This window comes from Synchiropus splendidus, chromosome 7 (assembly GCF_027744825.2).
Source record: "Synchiropus splendidus isolate RoL2022-P1 chromosome 7, RoL_Sspl_1.0, whole genome shotgun sequence".
Taxonomy (NCBI): domain Eukaryota; kingdom Metazoa; phylum Chordata; class Actinopteri; order Syngnathiformes; family Callionymidae; genus Synchiropus; species Synchiropus splendidus.
In genome coordinates this window covers 24,103,330-24,120,225 of record NC_071340.1, presented here as the reverse complement: position 1 = coordinate 24,120,225, position 16,896 = coordinate 24,103,330, and the positions used below count along the sequence as shown (strand labels likewise).

The 16,896-nt window shown below is 42.9% G+C and overlaps 1 protein-coding gene across 3 annotated transcripts in view; it reads right to left on the bottom strand.

Moving 5' to 3' along the window:
• Positions 1 to 16,896, bottom strand: part of sema4c (sema domain, immunoglobulin domain (Ig), transmembrane domain (TM) and short cytoplasmic domain, (semaphorin) 4C) — a 99,612-nt gene that overhangs the window by 11,773 nt on the left and 70,943 nt on the right. For all 3 annotated transcript variants that reach the window (XM_053869856.1, XM_053869854.1, XM_053869857.1), the window contains 6 exons: positions 15,341 to 15,403; positions 11,125 to 11,223; positions 10,696 to 10,792; positions 10,144 to 10,263; positions 6,768 to 6,919; positions 2,504 to 2,679 (listed from right to left, as the gene is read on the bottom strand). In XM_053869856.1, coding sequence (XP_053725831.1) covers positions 2,504 to 2,679; positions 6,768 to 6,919; positions 10,144 to 10,263; positions 10,696 to 10,792; positions 11,125 to 11,223; positions 15,341 to 15,403 — 707 coding nt within the window. The remainder of the gene's footprint in view (positions 1 to 2,503; positions 2,680 to 6,767; positions 6,920 to 10,143; positions 10,264 to 10,695; positions 10,793 to 11,124; positions 11,224 to 15,340; positions 15,404 to 16,896) is intronic.

Genomic DNA, 16,896 nt, shown 5'->3' with positions numbered 1-16,896 from the left:
GTAGAATTTAAATAAAAATGTATGTTAATTCTGATTGTTTTACACATTGCACTGTTTACAATGTAGCCATTAGCTCAGTGTCCTTGCTTCCACTTCTCTTAGAACCTGCGGTCGACGCCAGACAACCACGAGGTCAACGAGCCGCTATCTCAAACTTGAAGGCCACCGTCGGCCTCTCAGCCGGTTAAAAGAGGCAGAGTTTCCCGTCAGATGATGTCTCCAACTCTCGAGTCGTCATTTACATAATGTCCAATTATCTTAATGTTATCTCCCTGGAAGCCGGGGGCTTTGACGAATCCCCGGCGGGTCACACACAGGGAGTAAAGAGATTAAGCTTCTTTCAGTCGCAGAATAAAGAAACAAAGCTTGGAGTTCAATGCTGGTTCACATTAGAGATGTAACATCTATTTGAAGTGAACAGAAAAGAGCCACATCAAAGTGTCGTGGACGAGGGGCCACGGAGCCGACGCTTTCTCTGAGAAAAAAGAAAAGAAAAAAAAAGCTCATTCCCGTTTCCAATCCAGGCCTTTTTGATTCGTGACTCATTTGCATACACCATGACTCCAGCAGCCACTTATCTAAACAAATAACACTAAATCATTTGACTTTCTTCTTCTTTGCTGTGATTAAAAACAGTTTTCTTCTCTTTTTAATACATATTTAAGCAGCATGTTTCAGCGTGTCATGAATGATGAGCCGACTTCTGCTCTTCGGCGGCGGCTTCTCAAACACAAAGCAACGCTCACACAGCCGGGGATTTAGCTCAACGTCGTATGAATAAGCCTGATAGGTCATAATATTATGACCACCTCTTTTGGGTCAGCTAAATACGATTCGACCGCTTGCCGTGTTTTTAAAGTTCCGTACAAGTGAATAACAAAAACCTGAAAAACTGTCCTGAATCTACACGGACCACTACCAAAAAGATCAACATTTCGTGAACATTGCACTGAAATAGTTTTGAAATTTAACAGAAAACTTGTTTAACTAGCAGACAAACGCTAACATAAAATTAAAAAAACACAATTTTGAACTTAAAAAAATACAAACAAAAACACCAAAACGTTACGTAAAGAGTTATGGATATGACCCTCTTGAATGAAGTTTGCAGTTTGCCAAGACCCTAAAAGACACCTATGTATATGACAATTTTAAGCATCAAATTGTTTACTTCTTTCATAATTGTCAGACATGATGTGTTCATTCTCACTGAGAATAATGTAACTCGAGTTGTAATTGAGACTAACTGATGCAAGAAGGAGTCAGGACCAAGACTTGGAGGGGGTGAGACCGAGTCATGACCGAGACCAAGCAGAAGATTAGTCACCACACCACCTCCGAAATCAAATCCCTTCTCAGTTACCATTTAGCACTTCCTACCAACCCTGAACGATATTTTGAAATAAGTTTGTCCGGTTCATTCTGACTACAAATGGACTCTTAGGACCAAACCTCCGTGATTGAAAGTTGAAATGTTGCGTTTAGAGTTAGTTTGACACAGTTCCCACCTGGAGTGTAACTGCTAATGCAACATTGCTGTGCAGTTTTTCAAAAACAATGAATTGTTTGCCTATCTGTCAATTCCCACCGGTAACAGAGTGGTTTAACTGCACTGCGTCAAGTTGGAGTCGAGAAAAATGACAGGAAATCAGAGCGTGAAAAGTGACGTGGACCTGGAAATGTTTCAAAATAAAACACTGAGTTGACATAAGTCCCATTTTCCGGTGAAGGAGCAAGAGCGTGATCGACGATGGAGCTTTTAGTCTTGACAAGTTGCCAACGTGGACGATGAGGCATTCATTTTGGAGGTCGAGCGTCGGCCCCTTCTGTCATGACACTTGTCACGAACAATGTGAAAAAAGAAAGAGCCTGGGAAGAAGTTGAAAGCAAGAGGACAGAGAGCAAGCACATCGTACAAAGAGGTGGGTCTGGCCAAAGTCACAAATCCTTGAGGTACCGCAGACAAGGTTCATTTATGGGCAGAAAGGTGGCGCTCAAGTGGTGTCTTTTCATAAATAAAAGACTAAATCGGTTGAGAATTTTGAGATTTTGCTGTTTAAATCCCAGCAGCCAAGGTCTTGACCAAAAAAAAGGCCAGTGTTGGAATTGAGTCACAGTCGCTGTAGACCCGAGGTCTAGTAAATCACTTGCTATGCAGATACTTTTGGAAACAGAGAATCAATAAGTCTTGTAAAGCATCCAGTTGTGATGGCGATGCATTAAAACCCTTTCATCACGAGGCGCCACCGCAGACATTAAAGCCAATAAAACACAGCTAAGCATGCGTAAGTGGGTCAAATCCAAATAATCCCATTAGTGTCAGTGGAAGTCCGACTACACAGAAGAGCCAATTATTCAGCTAATATCCAATAACGCGAATGCATAATTAGTCAGTCAGAACACGACCCTTAATTTTAATAACAGCCACTGATCTGACACTTGGGGCCCAGTAATGCAGCGTCTTGTCGCGACAGTCGACGGTTCATGCTACATTACCACTCACCACTGAGCATGGAAGATGCCGTAGAAGGTGGTGCCGCGCCAGTCCTGACCCGGCAGCGTGTAGACGGCGCGGAGGTTGTTGAAGGAAACGTGGCGCTCGGGGAGCGAGCACTCCAGCCGAGCTTTCTGGAAGGTGGTCCACTTTTTCTGCAGCGTCCGAGTGCCACCGAGATCACCCTGAGAGGAGACAGTTCAGTGAGCCACCGTGATGTTTTGTCAACTGCAAGGACAGGAATGACGTAGAAACTGATGCCATCCATCTCTCATTTCCATGTTTCCTTTTGTAGCCGTTGTAGCACTGACATCTGAAAACTGAACAGATATGCTCTTGTTTGTATGAAGCAAAGCGAAGTGAATATCTTTATCACGCTGCTCAGGCCAAAAAGCAAATTTTTAGATGGAGACAAGTTCAAAATGAAGGATCTGGGGTGCAAAGGTTTTCAACCTGACGCTCAGTTTAAAAGAAGAGCCGAGCTTCAATGTTAAACCGTGACACCACAGCATCAAACTCCAGATTGCGTCTACCTTCAGTTAATTTATGAAAGTTTTGCCTTCTTTGCGACTTTGCCAACATTGTCGCTTGACTCACTAAAGTGCGACATTTGTTTGATACTGCGATATTTCTCTTTCGATGCTTTCATTTCATGCACACGCATTCCCAAAACTCAACAAATATTGTGGCTATTTTAAGCATTTAATAACATAGTAATAAATTCTGTGGCAGTCAGAGTGTACTTCAAAATATGTGCGCACACTTCACCGACCGTAAACTCCAGACTACAGAGCACACCTGAATATTAGCCACACCCACTGAATTTAAAAAGGAAAATTAATCTTGTTTATACATAAGCTGTGGGTGCAGTGGTGCTGTCTACACCGTAGAATGGCAGAAAAACGGCATGTGGATCACTTCTAAACTAGGTTGGAAAACATGCTCCAGCATGGAGACTGACCCATGAAACAAACTATGACAATGTTCTGAACTGGAATCATCAACTTCTCACATCTTTTAGTGACATTAAAATGCTCAAAATGTGTCCCAATTTCTGACACCACAGTCGGTCTCAGCTGCTGCTTCTCGACTCCAGTCCTACAGTAGGTCGGCTCTGCTGCGGATTTTGAGTGCTTTAAGGTCAATAAAACGCCTGTGATGTCATCGGTTTGATGTGACGAGGCTCAATATTTTAGCAGCATGACGCTCTTTAGCCTGTAAAAATTCATATATTAGCCATGTTGTATAGACCGTGAGAAAAAAGTAGCATCTTATAGTCCGGAAATTCCGGTGCATTCGATGCAGCTTCATCAGCTCTAGATCTCGCGCACCCACATTAGTTGCTGCCAGAGTGTAGCTTGTCCAGAACAAATTATTTATGAAGGAAGTAAAAATGCTCTGAAGCTAACTATCATAGCTCAAAGAGCATGGTTCAGTTTTATTTTGCTGATCTACTTCCTGTTCTGGCCCACACTTTGCACTCGAGGCTGGCGGTGTCCAGAGAGACAACCAGCTGACTCGGCATGCTTCAGGCGCAGGGCATCCCAAACATGCTGAGTCTCCAGACTCCAGGTGACTCCATTGTGTTATATGTACTTGTTTTGACTTTTTCTTTTAATGTTCATGGGGTGATTCATCTTGTTGGAAAACTCTTGTTCACTACTTCGACTGTTCTTTGAAGAATTCCTCACTTGTGTCCACAAACACAGCAGCTCAGAGTGAAGAAAGACACGTCTCATTTATGCAGCATTTGTGTTTCACGAGACGATAAAAGATCGACTCTAACATGAAAAGATGAAAACGATAATGCAACGACAACAACGGGTTTAACGGCTTAAGCTATTCGGCCGCCATCATCAGCCGCAGGCTGCAGAATTAGCCGATTCAAATGTTGTCATAGCGGAAAAAAAGACCCCTATTTATTCTTCTTGCAATTATTTGTTGTCATTTCCCATTATATTTTACCGTCTGGTCAGCCAGACCTTCCTCGCTTTTGTAATTGCACATTGTGTGAAATAAACAAAATAAAAATGCTAATGCTGCTATTCCAGCACCAAGACTCAAACGTTTGCGTAGCGGCTGCAATACCAACATCGGCAGGACGTGTTGAATTATTCAGAGCTCTGGAACTCATCGCGTGTGAGCATCTGTTTCTAATTCCTTTCAAATAGCTTTATTGTTCATAACCGAGCACACATTCAGGACTAATGGCTGTTAAGCATGCATCGCTCAGCTCATGTCCTCCGACTGTTAACAGCCTGTCATCTCATCGCCAAGGTGTCTCAGACTGCTCGGCGGCATCTGGCTCGGGCGACACACTCGCTCCCGACTGTCGGGCAGCAAGACGGCGGCGGCGGCGGCCACGCCACGGTGACAAAACGCCGCGGATTACATCACGTAAAGAGGAGTTTCATTGAGCGCATTCATCCAATAACAGCAGAAATGATCTTATAGTCAAAAGAAAAGCCTATTGTCATTCACACGTATTTAAAGGATGAGATGTGATACTTCAGCTGATGTTGGAGGACAAAAGGTGGCAGAAATAGAATAGAATATATAGAGTAAAAACCTCCCAACTAAAGTCTGACTTGTTTTGTTTCTCATGACTTTTTTCGGATTCATCTAAGGAGTTCAGGCAAGTTCATCTCTCTCTCAAAGAAAAAAAAACAACTTGACACCGCTTCCATATATGGGCGCCTCCTGTTGAGCTGTGTAAGTGAAAGCTCACCCGCTCGATCAGATTTCAAGACTGCTGCCAGAACAGCTGCGGAGAGGCAAGCAACCGCAGATTTCAGGCTCCGCATGCATGAACACTATGACTTGTTGTTTCAGACTTCAACTTCTGTCCTGCTGCTGCACGAAGAAAAGTCCTTAATGACGGCTTCAGCTTTGTGATTTTCATTCACAATGACATTGAGACTTTTGCATCCACTAAATATACTGAGCATATCTAAACATACTGAGCATGAACGTGACGTCTGTTCGAGTTGACCTCCTGACTCTGATGTAAAATATTTACACACAATCGACCGGACAAGGCGTCCGCTACATCGACTTCCTCTGTTTTTATGGACGTATTTCAACATTTTTGACACGTAATCATTGTGGGCAGAAGACGCAGCATGTACTATTGTTCATGAAAGCTGCTCTAGCATCTATAGAAGGCAAAGAAAGGGTTAAGTCTGTCAATGACTAAAGGGCACGATTGTTTGAAGGGTTACTACCAAGTGATAAAGTTGAATGGAGCGCCACCCCATGGCTAACATCTATAACAACATCTGTCCTTTTTATGCTCCATTTACGTACGAAAATGAACCTGTCCGTTTCAAATGATGCTACTGTCACTGATCATGTACTTTACATGGGTATTGTAGTTCACTAATAATCCACCAGGGGGAGCAGCCCAGCGTCAAAACCTTATGACAATAATATACCTCTTGCACAGAAGATGAAACAGAGACACCTTTGTAGGAGGTCGGTGAGGCTATGTCTTCTTCGTGTGTCATTAGAGCTACATCTTTGGTAGTAACAGCAACACTGCCCCCCATGGTTACGGGTGGTACTGCTCCGTTTGTATTAATAAGCTCTGTGTAAACGTGCAGAAATACAGACAATGCGGATCGGGATCTATATGTAATGTTGAGCATAAATGGGCCTTTATGCGACACACTGCCAGCTGTGGCAGGATATGATGTATAACGTCAATAGTAAGCTAATTTTCGGCTTAGACATCACTCTTGGAAAAAGTTGTTTTTTGACGGTTTATAAGGGAAAATATGTTGACAGAGTTTGGATACCGTGTACCAGATCAGTGAGTGGACGGAGGATATCAGCTGCAACATATACACTTAGGTTAACAAGCAGAAACATATTTTGTTTTTCGACAGAACGTTCACTTCCATGAGAAGACGAAGCTGAGAAGAGACACTTCCAGTGCAAAAATGTGGGTTATGCAGGCATATTTTTTAATGAGGTTGGCTTTAAATAGGATGATGCTTTCCCTCCCGCAGGATCTGTTGCTGTTCATGAGGCAGCGCAGGATCATCAGCTCTCATTGATACCTTCCTTGAGAGCGTACTTGGTTATACCTTTTATGATCATCAATAAAAAGTGGGCACCATGAGTCAAGCGTGAGGTCCGGTATATGCCAGTGATGCCAATGTCATTCCACTTTTAAATTGGAGATGTTGCGGGAGGGGAAACATTGGGACGCCAAAGTCCACTTGACAATGACACATGGACCGATGGCGAATGGACCGGGTGTTGACTTTACCTTGCAGACACGAGCCACTCTGGCCACAGTCAGCTCCGTGTCACAGTCGAGCTCCAAGGCTCTTTCGCTGAAGAAGAAGTAGATCTTGTCGTCGTCCCCGTTCTTGCTACCGCTGCTCTCCCGCACCAGGGCAGATCCTACGAAGTCCGGCTCTGTACACGACAGACATTTCCCCAGTGAGTAGCAGAACTTCTCTCAGGCAGGAAGCGCATTAATGCTGATTCACACCCTGCCTTCCCTTCAGTCTCTACCACCCTTTTAAATCATGTCTCCGGCTCTGTTTCTCCATTAGTGCTCCATCCTGCTCACTTCTACTTCCCTCATCGTCTGTTACACCTCCTTTGTATTCAGCCCTCTCTTGTAATTCCACATAAAAAAAAAAAAAAAGGCTGGTTTGGGCTTCTGTCGCTGATTCAGGTGTGACCTTTCAAAAGCAGAGGCATTTTCGCAACAAGATAATAAAATTTCCCTGTAACCACTCTTGTTCTTTCCCGCATTAACGCCTCCAAAGCAGCGTTTTAACGCCATCGTGGGACAGCGGAAACTCAGCTGACACACTGAATGCTAATTTAATGCTTTTATTTGTTAGCAGCTGCTTGGAGAACGGTGAGTCGGGTCCCACCGCTCGGCTGTTTTTAATAAAAGCTCTGTATTGGAATGAATAATGAACTGACAAATGGGTCCAAGCGGCCTCATCTGTATGTTCCTGCTTCTCTTCCCCGTCTGCACTCTGCATTCACCTCAGCACTCGCGCTATCTGCTCATCTACAGCCCTAATGTCGGTTCTTTCATCAGCCATTTTTCCGGCGATGACCTCATCTTCTTCCTTCCCCTCCTGTTTCTTTCCTCACCTGGCTCTCTTAATAGAAAATGATGCTTTAGCGCAGCAAGATTCTGCTACATTTCCTGCGTGTCATTTTCTCTTCTCATCTTTTTTTTTGCCCATTATTTTCTAAGGGACTCCAAATGGGACTTCTTTTACCAGAGTACATATTTAATTTGCTGTCGCTACCCTGCAGCCTTTACTTTGTACAAGTAGCACTGGAGATAAATTTGTCTTGTTATGCTTTTCAATTCTAATATTCCACGGAATACGATTTTGGATTTGAAAATGGTCGGACTGCAGTGCATGTTGGAGAGAGGAAAACGTGGCGTTATATTTTTCTAGGAAACTTTCGCGGAGCAGTGTGAAGCCGGCGGCGTTCACTCTCTGACTTTTCAAACCTTCCCACAAAATATTCAACCCACTGTATTCTGCAACATGTCCAACATTAAAAGGAGTATTTTTTGGTTCATATGGCTTTCACAGAGGGTCAGATATAATAATGAAACATTTATGAATGGCTGTTAACTGACACTATAATTTATAACAACGATTCCTAGAGTGTATTAGTCATTGAGGGAATATGTCAGCCATCTTGGCTGATGGTGAGTGTCATGGTTAAGGTGACAAACACTCATCAAAGTGAATTATATTATTAGTTTTTTCTTATTCTTCTTTGAATTCATTCTACTATGGAGAACAGAAATAGAACTGAAGCAGAAAAACAGCTGGTTTTTCTTGGATTTTCTTGCATTGATTTGAGATTTACAGCTGGTCTCGCCGCCACAGACAGCGCTAAAAACAACTCCAAGATTTGCTTTCATCGTCACATGACTGTTAGAAAACAGTAGCCGTGATACAGATGTTATTTCACATCTAATTTTGGTAAGGGACTTATTATTATTATTGTTATCTCGTCTCACATCCAGTCATCACACTGTGGCGAAGGCAAGGAGGATTCAACTCAACGCAAATTGTCCTGTGATTTCAACGGAAACAATGAAACTTTGCGATGAAAAGGAACAAGTATCGGAGGCACCAGAGCTGTCTGTGACTGCACGGCATGAAATGAGAAGATTGGAATTGTTATCAGGGCTGAATGTCCTCCAGGGTTATGAGGACGACTCCCATGTTTCACAGGTTTGCACTGATGAAGCCAGCAGGTCAGACATCCATATTTCAAGGGAACAGATGCTAAAATGATTATAGACATTACAGTTCAGCTAATTTGTTTTTCCATCATTCGCTCTACTTTGCAGTTGCCACTGAGCCTACAATAGTGTGTACTGCACACATTTAAGGTGAATATATTTCTGTCTGTTTTCCTGTTGTCAGCAGCACCTGAAAAAAACTCTCCATTCTTTCCTTTATACTGTCTCATAAATGAAAGGCTGGTTTCCCTTCCTACAGTGCCTCTGCTGTTGACTTCCGAGTCGATGTATTCAGCAGATTCTCAAGTCTTCAACATGTAAGCGATAACATGATTGGTGCCCTTGACTCTGAGACCTTTCACACCGATACAGTTGTGTTTCTGGAACCACTCAGGATTCGCTCCAATATTGTGGAGACATTTGTTGCTTTTCATCCATTTCAACCTTTGATGATGAGGTGACATGAAAGATGATTGTGTTGGATGCATCCGGCTGGTACCAATGTTCATATGTTTTTGGAAAAAACGACAGACTGACTTGTATTGGTTCCTGTCACGAACCAACTTTCCAGGTTCCAAACCAGTCCTTTCATTTTCCTGACTGAACACGCTGGCCAGTTCAAAATGGTGAAGTGAAAGGGCCCACACAGGAAGTTGATTTTAGGACCTTCCAAAAATACTGAGCTACACAAGGAACACCACAGTCGAAGAGTCAGTTTCTAGCTTGTACCAACTCATTATACTCTCCTCTTTGGATCGCCTGCTAGCCTGGGTTAGCATTAGCATGCAGCAGTCAGCAATGTTCTTGCGTTCTTTGAAGAGTTGACAGTGATTTTCCAACCGTGAAAAAACGGTACAGAACAGGATCTCCAAAGAAAGGGCTCCTAACGTATTTAGACATTCATCCTGTCATGGAACTTAGCAACAGCTGAACCTCTATGGAAGCTATGCTAATAGCTACACCCCCTCGAGGTCATTCTTAATTTATTTGTTACATCGTATAGTAAAGTCAATAAAAGTGACTATTGAAAAAAAATTAAATATCATTGAAATTTAAATTTATAATGGATTAGTGCGTTTTGTTTTACGACTGTAACTCCAAAAAATAATCCATGCTATTTAAATATATAATAAACATATATAAAACGAACTGAATTGATCAAGTGTACGCAAATATTAAAACTGACTCAATTACTCCAAACTTCACACATTTACGATAAGATTTTTTCACTCATTTTATTCTCATTTTATACTCATTTTTTATCCAGATGTTTTAACCTGTGTGGTAGGACTGAGCAGCCTGGTGGTCTCCCCACTGTCTGCGTTGTTCTTCATATGAGAAGCACTCAACAACTATTAAAATAATGGTCAATCACACCAGTAAATGTGTGTATTTGACTCACCATTGAGCCAGGCAGGTAAGTACTCGCTCTTCATGCTGTAATGCTGTTGCCCCAGGTTTCTCAGGATGACTGGCTCCGTCCCCAAAAAGTTGTTGAGTGTCGCTGAGTAGAGCTCCTTATCTGCAACATCCGGATGCGACAGTGTCAGTTTTGCTGCTGCAGTCAGACGGAGAAAGCTGCTTCACCGCGAAAAGAAAGAGGCTTGTTTGCCCGAAGGATCAGTGAATAACAGCAGGGTATAAAAGTTGCATATAAACTTAAACAGGTCTTCCAGACCCCTGAGTGATGGTGGAGTAAGGAAAAAAAAAAGCAGCTTAGAGTGGTCTGCGGCCATTTGATGGACATTTTATGTTTCTTTTAGAGCCATAAAAACATGCAGCTTATCACTTTAATACACAGAATGATGGGATGGAACAAGAAAAGCTGACAGTGTCTTTTGGCTTTTGGATAGAAATAGACATTTAATCATCATTAATGGTAGCGGATCTATTAGAGTGATTAAAAGTCATATTTTGCGATGGTATATAAAGTTATTTGTTACTTAATACTCACCGACGATGAGGCCAGTGTGGCCCTTGGCAGGGTCATACGGACACTTTCCCTTGCCGTCCTCCAGAGCAGCGGAGTTGAGGGTAAAATAATCAGCATTCTACACACACACAGACACAGAAACACAGGTGGTTCGCTGTCAGTACAATTCATGACCCACATGACACCGCGACAAACTCTGTCTGTCTGTTACAAGAACTGGGTCTTCAACCTTTGCGGCACTGTCCGAACACATCAGCCTCACATGCACGCACACCACAAACAAACACTCCTCTTCACGTGTCCAGTGGTCCTCGCGCACAATATCCTCTTCCACTGCATTTCATTCGAATTTGTCGGAGCGATCCCAGCCCCCGGGTCAGGAAGCAAACATCTCGAGTTGACACCTGTCACCACTGGTGCTTGTGAATCAGCACATACACACACACATACCACGTAGGTGCACTTGGGCTGGAAAGCGTAGGTGCCGCAGGTGTAGAGGTGCGTGTGGTTGTAGCTCTGCAGGAAGCGGATGTAGTTAAAGCACTCGGTCTGTAAAAGAAGAGAGGGCGGAGTCAAACGTTGTCGACCTGTAACACAGCGGTTAAGGGTTAGCAGCGCCTAGTTGGGGAAAGGGAGCGCTGTAGCAAAGTTTTACTCCACCGAAAATGTGCTGACGTGTCTTTTTTCAGGGTGGTGTTTGTCTTTTCATCCCAATGCGATTACATTGTATTGCAAAACCCAAAGATGTGGATTTGCTTTCGCAGCTTGATCGACGTTTTAATTTTAAGTTTCAACTCTCGGGTGAGACGATAAGCCCTCTCTAACAGGGTACAGCAGACAAAAGGGGTTTAAAGAGATCCAAATTAAAAGCTGGAGGCCACGTTTTTAAGACGTAGAGACGATCAATGCGCACAAAAGAGTGCGCTCAGAGTGCCGACGAGAAACTCTCCGGAATTAAATGCAATAAATGAACCACAGATTGCATCAAGTGAAGAGAACAGTTTGTTTTGAAATTATACCATTAAATTTAGTAAATATTTCTACTGGAAAAACCAGTTTCTCTGCACACAGGGAGCGAGCCGAGACCTTGTTCCAAGCACTGTCCAGTCTGCGGGCGGAGGACGGTTCTGGGGGAGGAATAGTTTCCTCAGATCACACAGATGATGATGTTGTTTACACTTCCACAATCTCACACATTTACCATTCTCAAACAAACACAGCAAGGGACAAACATAATAAGTAAGTCTGAGCTCCAATCATGTGGAAATCTAGAGTTGGTATTTAAGTCGCAGCCATCATTGTAGTGTGGCCATAAACACTGCTCCATTTGCATATTGAGTTCATATCTTAGTGAGGTCACAACCAAGCGCAGCCTGGCTTTTACGAGCTTCCCTTCAGTCATGCCTCTTCCCAGTTCATAGATCTCACTGGGGTCCTCTCCTTCTTCAACTTGGTACCTCCATCTCCAAAATTCTTCCACAGACACGTCTTCTCTCTCTCCTCACCACGTGTCAAAACCATCTGTCCTCCCTAACTTCTCTCTCTCTCGCTCTCATTTCTAATCGTCTTAGTCAGTCCCAGTTAAAACCTGAGCGTCTCCAACTCCACCATGTCTAACTCTCCTTCACGTCTTTGTGTCACAGCTACAGTCAAACCTCATGACAGGCTTCAGACCTTTAGAGCTTCTCCTTCACTTCACACCTGCCAGTCGTCTCCACCCTGCCTGCACTCTCCTCTTCACCTCTCTGTATCCCTTCCCATTACTTTGCATGGCTCCTCCCTGATTCTCGAATGGTGCATTCGACATCACAGCTGAGTTTGGTGCCCCCTAGTTACCCAAGTCAGAAAACATAATGGCGACAGATAGCAACTGCAAAACCCACAGGAGAAGAAGAAACACCAAGACAGACACTGTGAAAAGTTCTCGTTCAAGATGTCATTCGCAGAAGACATCTTGGATTGGCTACTCAGGGGTTCATTCATGTAAATTTCCAGATCTGAATCCAACTTTAACGCACCAGAACTCACCTGTACCTTCCTCTCTCTTACCTACACACGTGTTCTGTCTTGCTTCTCCTGACATGCATCCCTTTTCTCTCCAGATCTCCAGTTCCACCTGTTAAACCTCTTACTGCCACTATAAATCCCCACATCATCAGGAAACATCAAGGTCCGTGGAGACGTCTCTCTAACCCTGTACTGTCCATCACCTGAGCAAACAAGGTCAAGATGTTCTGATGCTACAACGATAACTTAACAACAACAACAACAGAGCGACAGGTAGCGATCAATGCTGGTTATTTAAGCCAGTTTGACAACAAACCTCCAGCAATGTGCTGGACTAAAGAACTTTATAAAGCCGTTTTATGGGCAGCAGAAACAGATGCCGTCACTTGAGTGTGAGTCATTGGAATGGACTGAAGCTGATGTGTCCATGTCCAACTGCGTGAGGATAATAAGAATGAGTGTCTGGCGAAGTCCACCCCTGCCGCATTACACGAAACAATCGCCATTAAATGTAATTGCTTACGCCATATGGTTTGTTTTGCAGAGTAAACAGAACTGTAAACCCAGTTAAGGCTTTCAGAGCGGACCGGGATGATTAAACGCAACACATTCTGATCATCCACCGCCGCATCTACGAGAAGTGTTGGATTGAGAGCGCTCATCCAGCTGCGCCCGTTTCCAGGCCTCATTTAAATGGTGTTGCTGATGTACTCCAGTAAACAATTTTTCATTCCTGATCTGCGAGTAACCGCATCAAACGCTGCTGCGGTTCGCAGTGAGAAATTTCAGCCCCATTTCCAAAAAGCTCTGTGTTCCTATAAAATATTAAACAGCTCTGACAAATGTGCATGATGCAGCCCGAACAACGAAAAGCTCTCACCGAGAAAAACATCTGCGTGAAGTGCAGGAGAATCGTCCGCCTCCAGTGGAATACCGCTAATTGCCCCTCTATTTCAAAACAACAAACATCACGGACATGACGATAATATTTGTTGGGAAATAGTCTCATCGGACCATTACTGGTGTATAACTCAAGACTCCTCGCAAGAGCAAATATCAGAGCGGTAATGAACGGATTAGCCTGGCGCTAAATGAGAAGACTGCTCCGACTCTGCCAGAGCAGGAGATTTAAGATCTGCGTTTGTCAGCAAATACACCGTTAGAAAATGAGTTTTTGAGCCCCAAACTCGCTGAGCCCCGTCTCTTGGTGCGAAATGAACCGTAATGAATTGGTAATTGCGATCATTTAAGATGTGACTAAAGTATTTGAGGAGAAATTTGCACATCAACGCTTTTTTGAGGATCCTGTCGCCACTGACTCCAGGCTTCTCAAACTTCTTGAAGCATTAGTTGATCTAGAATATTCAAACGCCACCTGAATCTAGGGATCCCTGGTGTTATGGTAACCGCCCAACTTCCCACGCACCTGAGTCATGACTTATGAGAGCTTCTCAGTTCAGTAACTTCTGAAAGATTGGGGCGATTAAAAAAACTAAATGAGTTTCTGAAAGCAGAGAGTGTGACCTTAGTTTTGGTGAGTTTGCAAGACACTCGCTGCAGCTCACTGAGAGGGAATGAGACAAAGAACAACGCAGACAGTGGGGAGACCACCAGGCTGCTCAGTCCTACCACACAGGCTAAACCATCTGGATATTATACTTCAAAGGGCAGAAGGTCTGAATGATAAAATGAGTGAAAAATCTTATAGTGTGTGAAGTTTGGAGTAATTGAGTCAGTTTGCTGATTCATTTCTTCAGTCCTTAACATGTCAAGCTGAAATATCAATTTCTTTGGAGTGTTTTTATCTATTTAAACTGTTTATTACATAGCAATGTTGAACAACCACCAGATATTGAAAAGGTAACTTTGAACTACTAACTAATAAGGACAAAAGTACTCAAGTCATAGGGCATATTTAAACTGTTATACTGGAATTAAATAAAAATAAAGTCAGGTGGATCTGTCTGGAGTCATGATTATCTAAGGATTCAAGTACTTGTACTTCACAAGTTAAGTTAAACAAGACTCACTATGTTCCCATATTTCCACAAATACATACAACTGGATTTGATCATTTTCAGTCTAATATACATATTTTAGACAGTGGGAGGAAACCAGAGTTCCAGGGTACAATTGCTATCTTGAAAGAAAAAGTTTTAGATTTGAACCAGCGACTTTGCTGCTCGCAAGGTTGCTCTATTTGGGTCAATAAACACCACAATTTTCCACTGACAAAACACGTTTTCAAACGAAATAACTAATAAACAACCCTTGGATCACAAGGTCGGGGAAACTTGTGATTTTACCAGGAATATTTAGATCTGGAGCGGAAAGCAGAGGAGGAATTTTCTGTTGAATCCCAGCCGTCAGACTGTTTCATAAAAATCTGCTGTGTCACGGTCGGTGTTCCCTCCAGAAAACATTAAAAACAGCTGCTCTTTGTTTGATCCCGTTGGTTGTTGATCCGGGACCTGTTTAGAAGACGTGCTGGACTGTGTGCTAATGTAATGACTGGACTGGCTCCAGTCTAAAACCACCTAGTCAGACTTGGCAAAATGTCATTCAGTGAAGTGAAACTCGTGCGAGATTAATCATGCTTTTTAATCCGTGCGCTGCGGTGCCCTTGAGCCAGGCCGGCGATCTATCACTTGTACAGTACCTGGTTGCTCTTCCCCTTGGTGACGCACTCCCTCTTCTTGTCCTGTGGTGCCGGCCAGTCGATCTACACAACAGACAAAGGCAGACGCAGTCATTTTCATTGACAATGAAAAATGATTTGAGCCTAAATGGATCTGTTAAGATCATTTCTGTCCGATGGGATCCTCTAAAAGGCACGTTAGCCGCGACGGCTCCCTGGTATTTAAGTTTGAAGCACAGATGCAGCCGCAGGTTATGTGTTTTAATCTACAGATTGCAGCGAATCCATAAAGGCTCAAATCAAGATTAACTATCGCCGGAGACTGACGGGTCGGCGGCTGCTCAGAACTGCTGATGCTCCCTTTCAGGGGGGCGAGGCACGGTCACATGGAGTGCCCTAACATCCGCTTCATGCCTGGCATACACTGTGTGTCTGGTCACTCACTGAGGACCTGTTTGACAAGCCAGCAGACCTGTAAAGTGGGTGACTCTGCAGAGCCGCTACCCCCACGACCCGAGCTCAGATAAGGATGAGAAATGAAGTGGATGGAATTCTAGTCATGACCTCTGGTCCCAGAGCTGCTATGTCCAACAGACGACAGGTGAACACACCATCTTTAAACACACAAAACAACTGTCTTTCTTTATTCCGTTGCCTTATGGGTTGGTTCTATAGAGATTATGATATTCATAAGCAATGGGACCGACCTATCCCACTGTGTACAGTGCAAATAGAAGACAAACACCAGGGTTGTGCACTTAATAGGGCTTTTTATTATGTTTATTAAAACAAGATAATTGTCATGAAACAAATATTGAGTTGCTTATTGCTAACATTCTGTCCAGTGCCACTGATCCTCAACAAGTGTTGCAGTAACGTCATGAGTCACAGTGCAGTTTGGCCGATATGTATGTATGTAGTGCGACCGTGACATCAGCCGTGGATGGACTCCTCCTCTTGAGGATGTATGATGCGCTGCACCAGGTTCCTCCTCCCCAATAGAGAGAATTTAATATTATTTTTATTCCTTATTATTTGCCAGTTTAATATTAAACAAAAGCAAATTCTCAAATCAACAAGATGATAAACGAAATCACGGTTTCCATATAAATCAAAATCATTCATGATATTTTTGCACTTCAAAAACTATAAAGATGTCATCTATATGTTATGAAAGTTCACAACCTTGGATGACAACTTAAAACAATGCTTGTTGAGTATTTTGAGGTGCAGAATTTGAAAAACAAAATTGTAATATAGTTTCACTGAGTGGTAAGGTTAAGTGGTTAAGGCCACTTGACTAGATGAAGTTAAATCTTGTTTTACTTTTATACCTTGTCATAAATTCCCATACATGACTATGAACATTCATAATTCCTTCTATAAATGTGGTATGAATCGCCTAATAATGTATTTGAGATGACACCTTTAGATGAAGTGGAAAATATTTCGCATTGCAGAAAAGACATTTAAGCACACGCACGTATTAAAAACAACAACAAAAAAGTCTACCAGCCAAAGCCTTCTTATTTTTCAATAAATCATGATTTAATCCTTTGTTATTTCATTTTGATTCA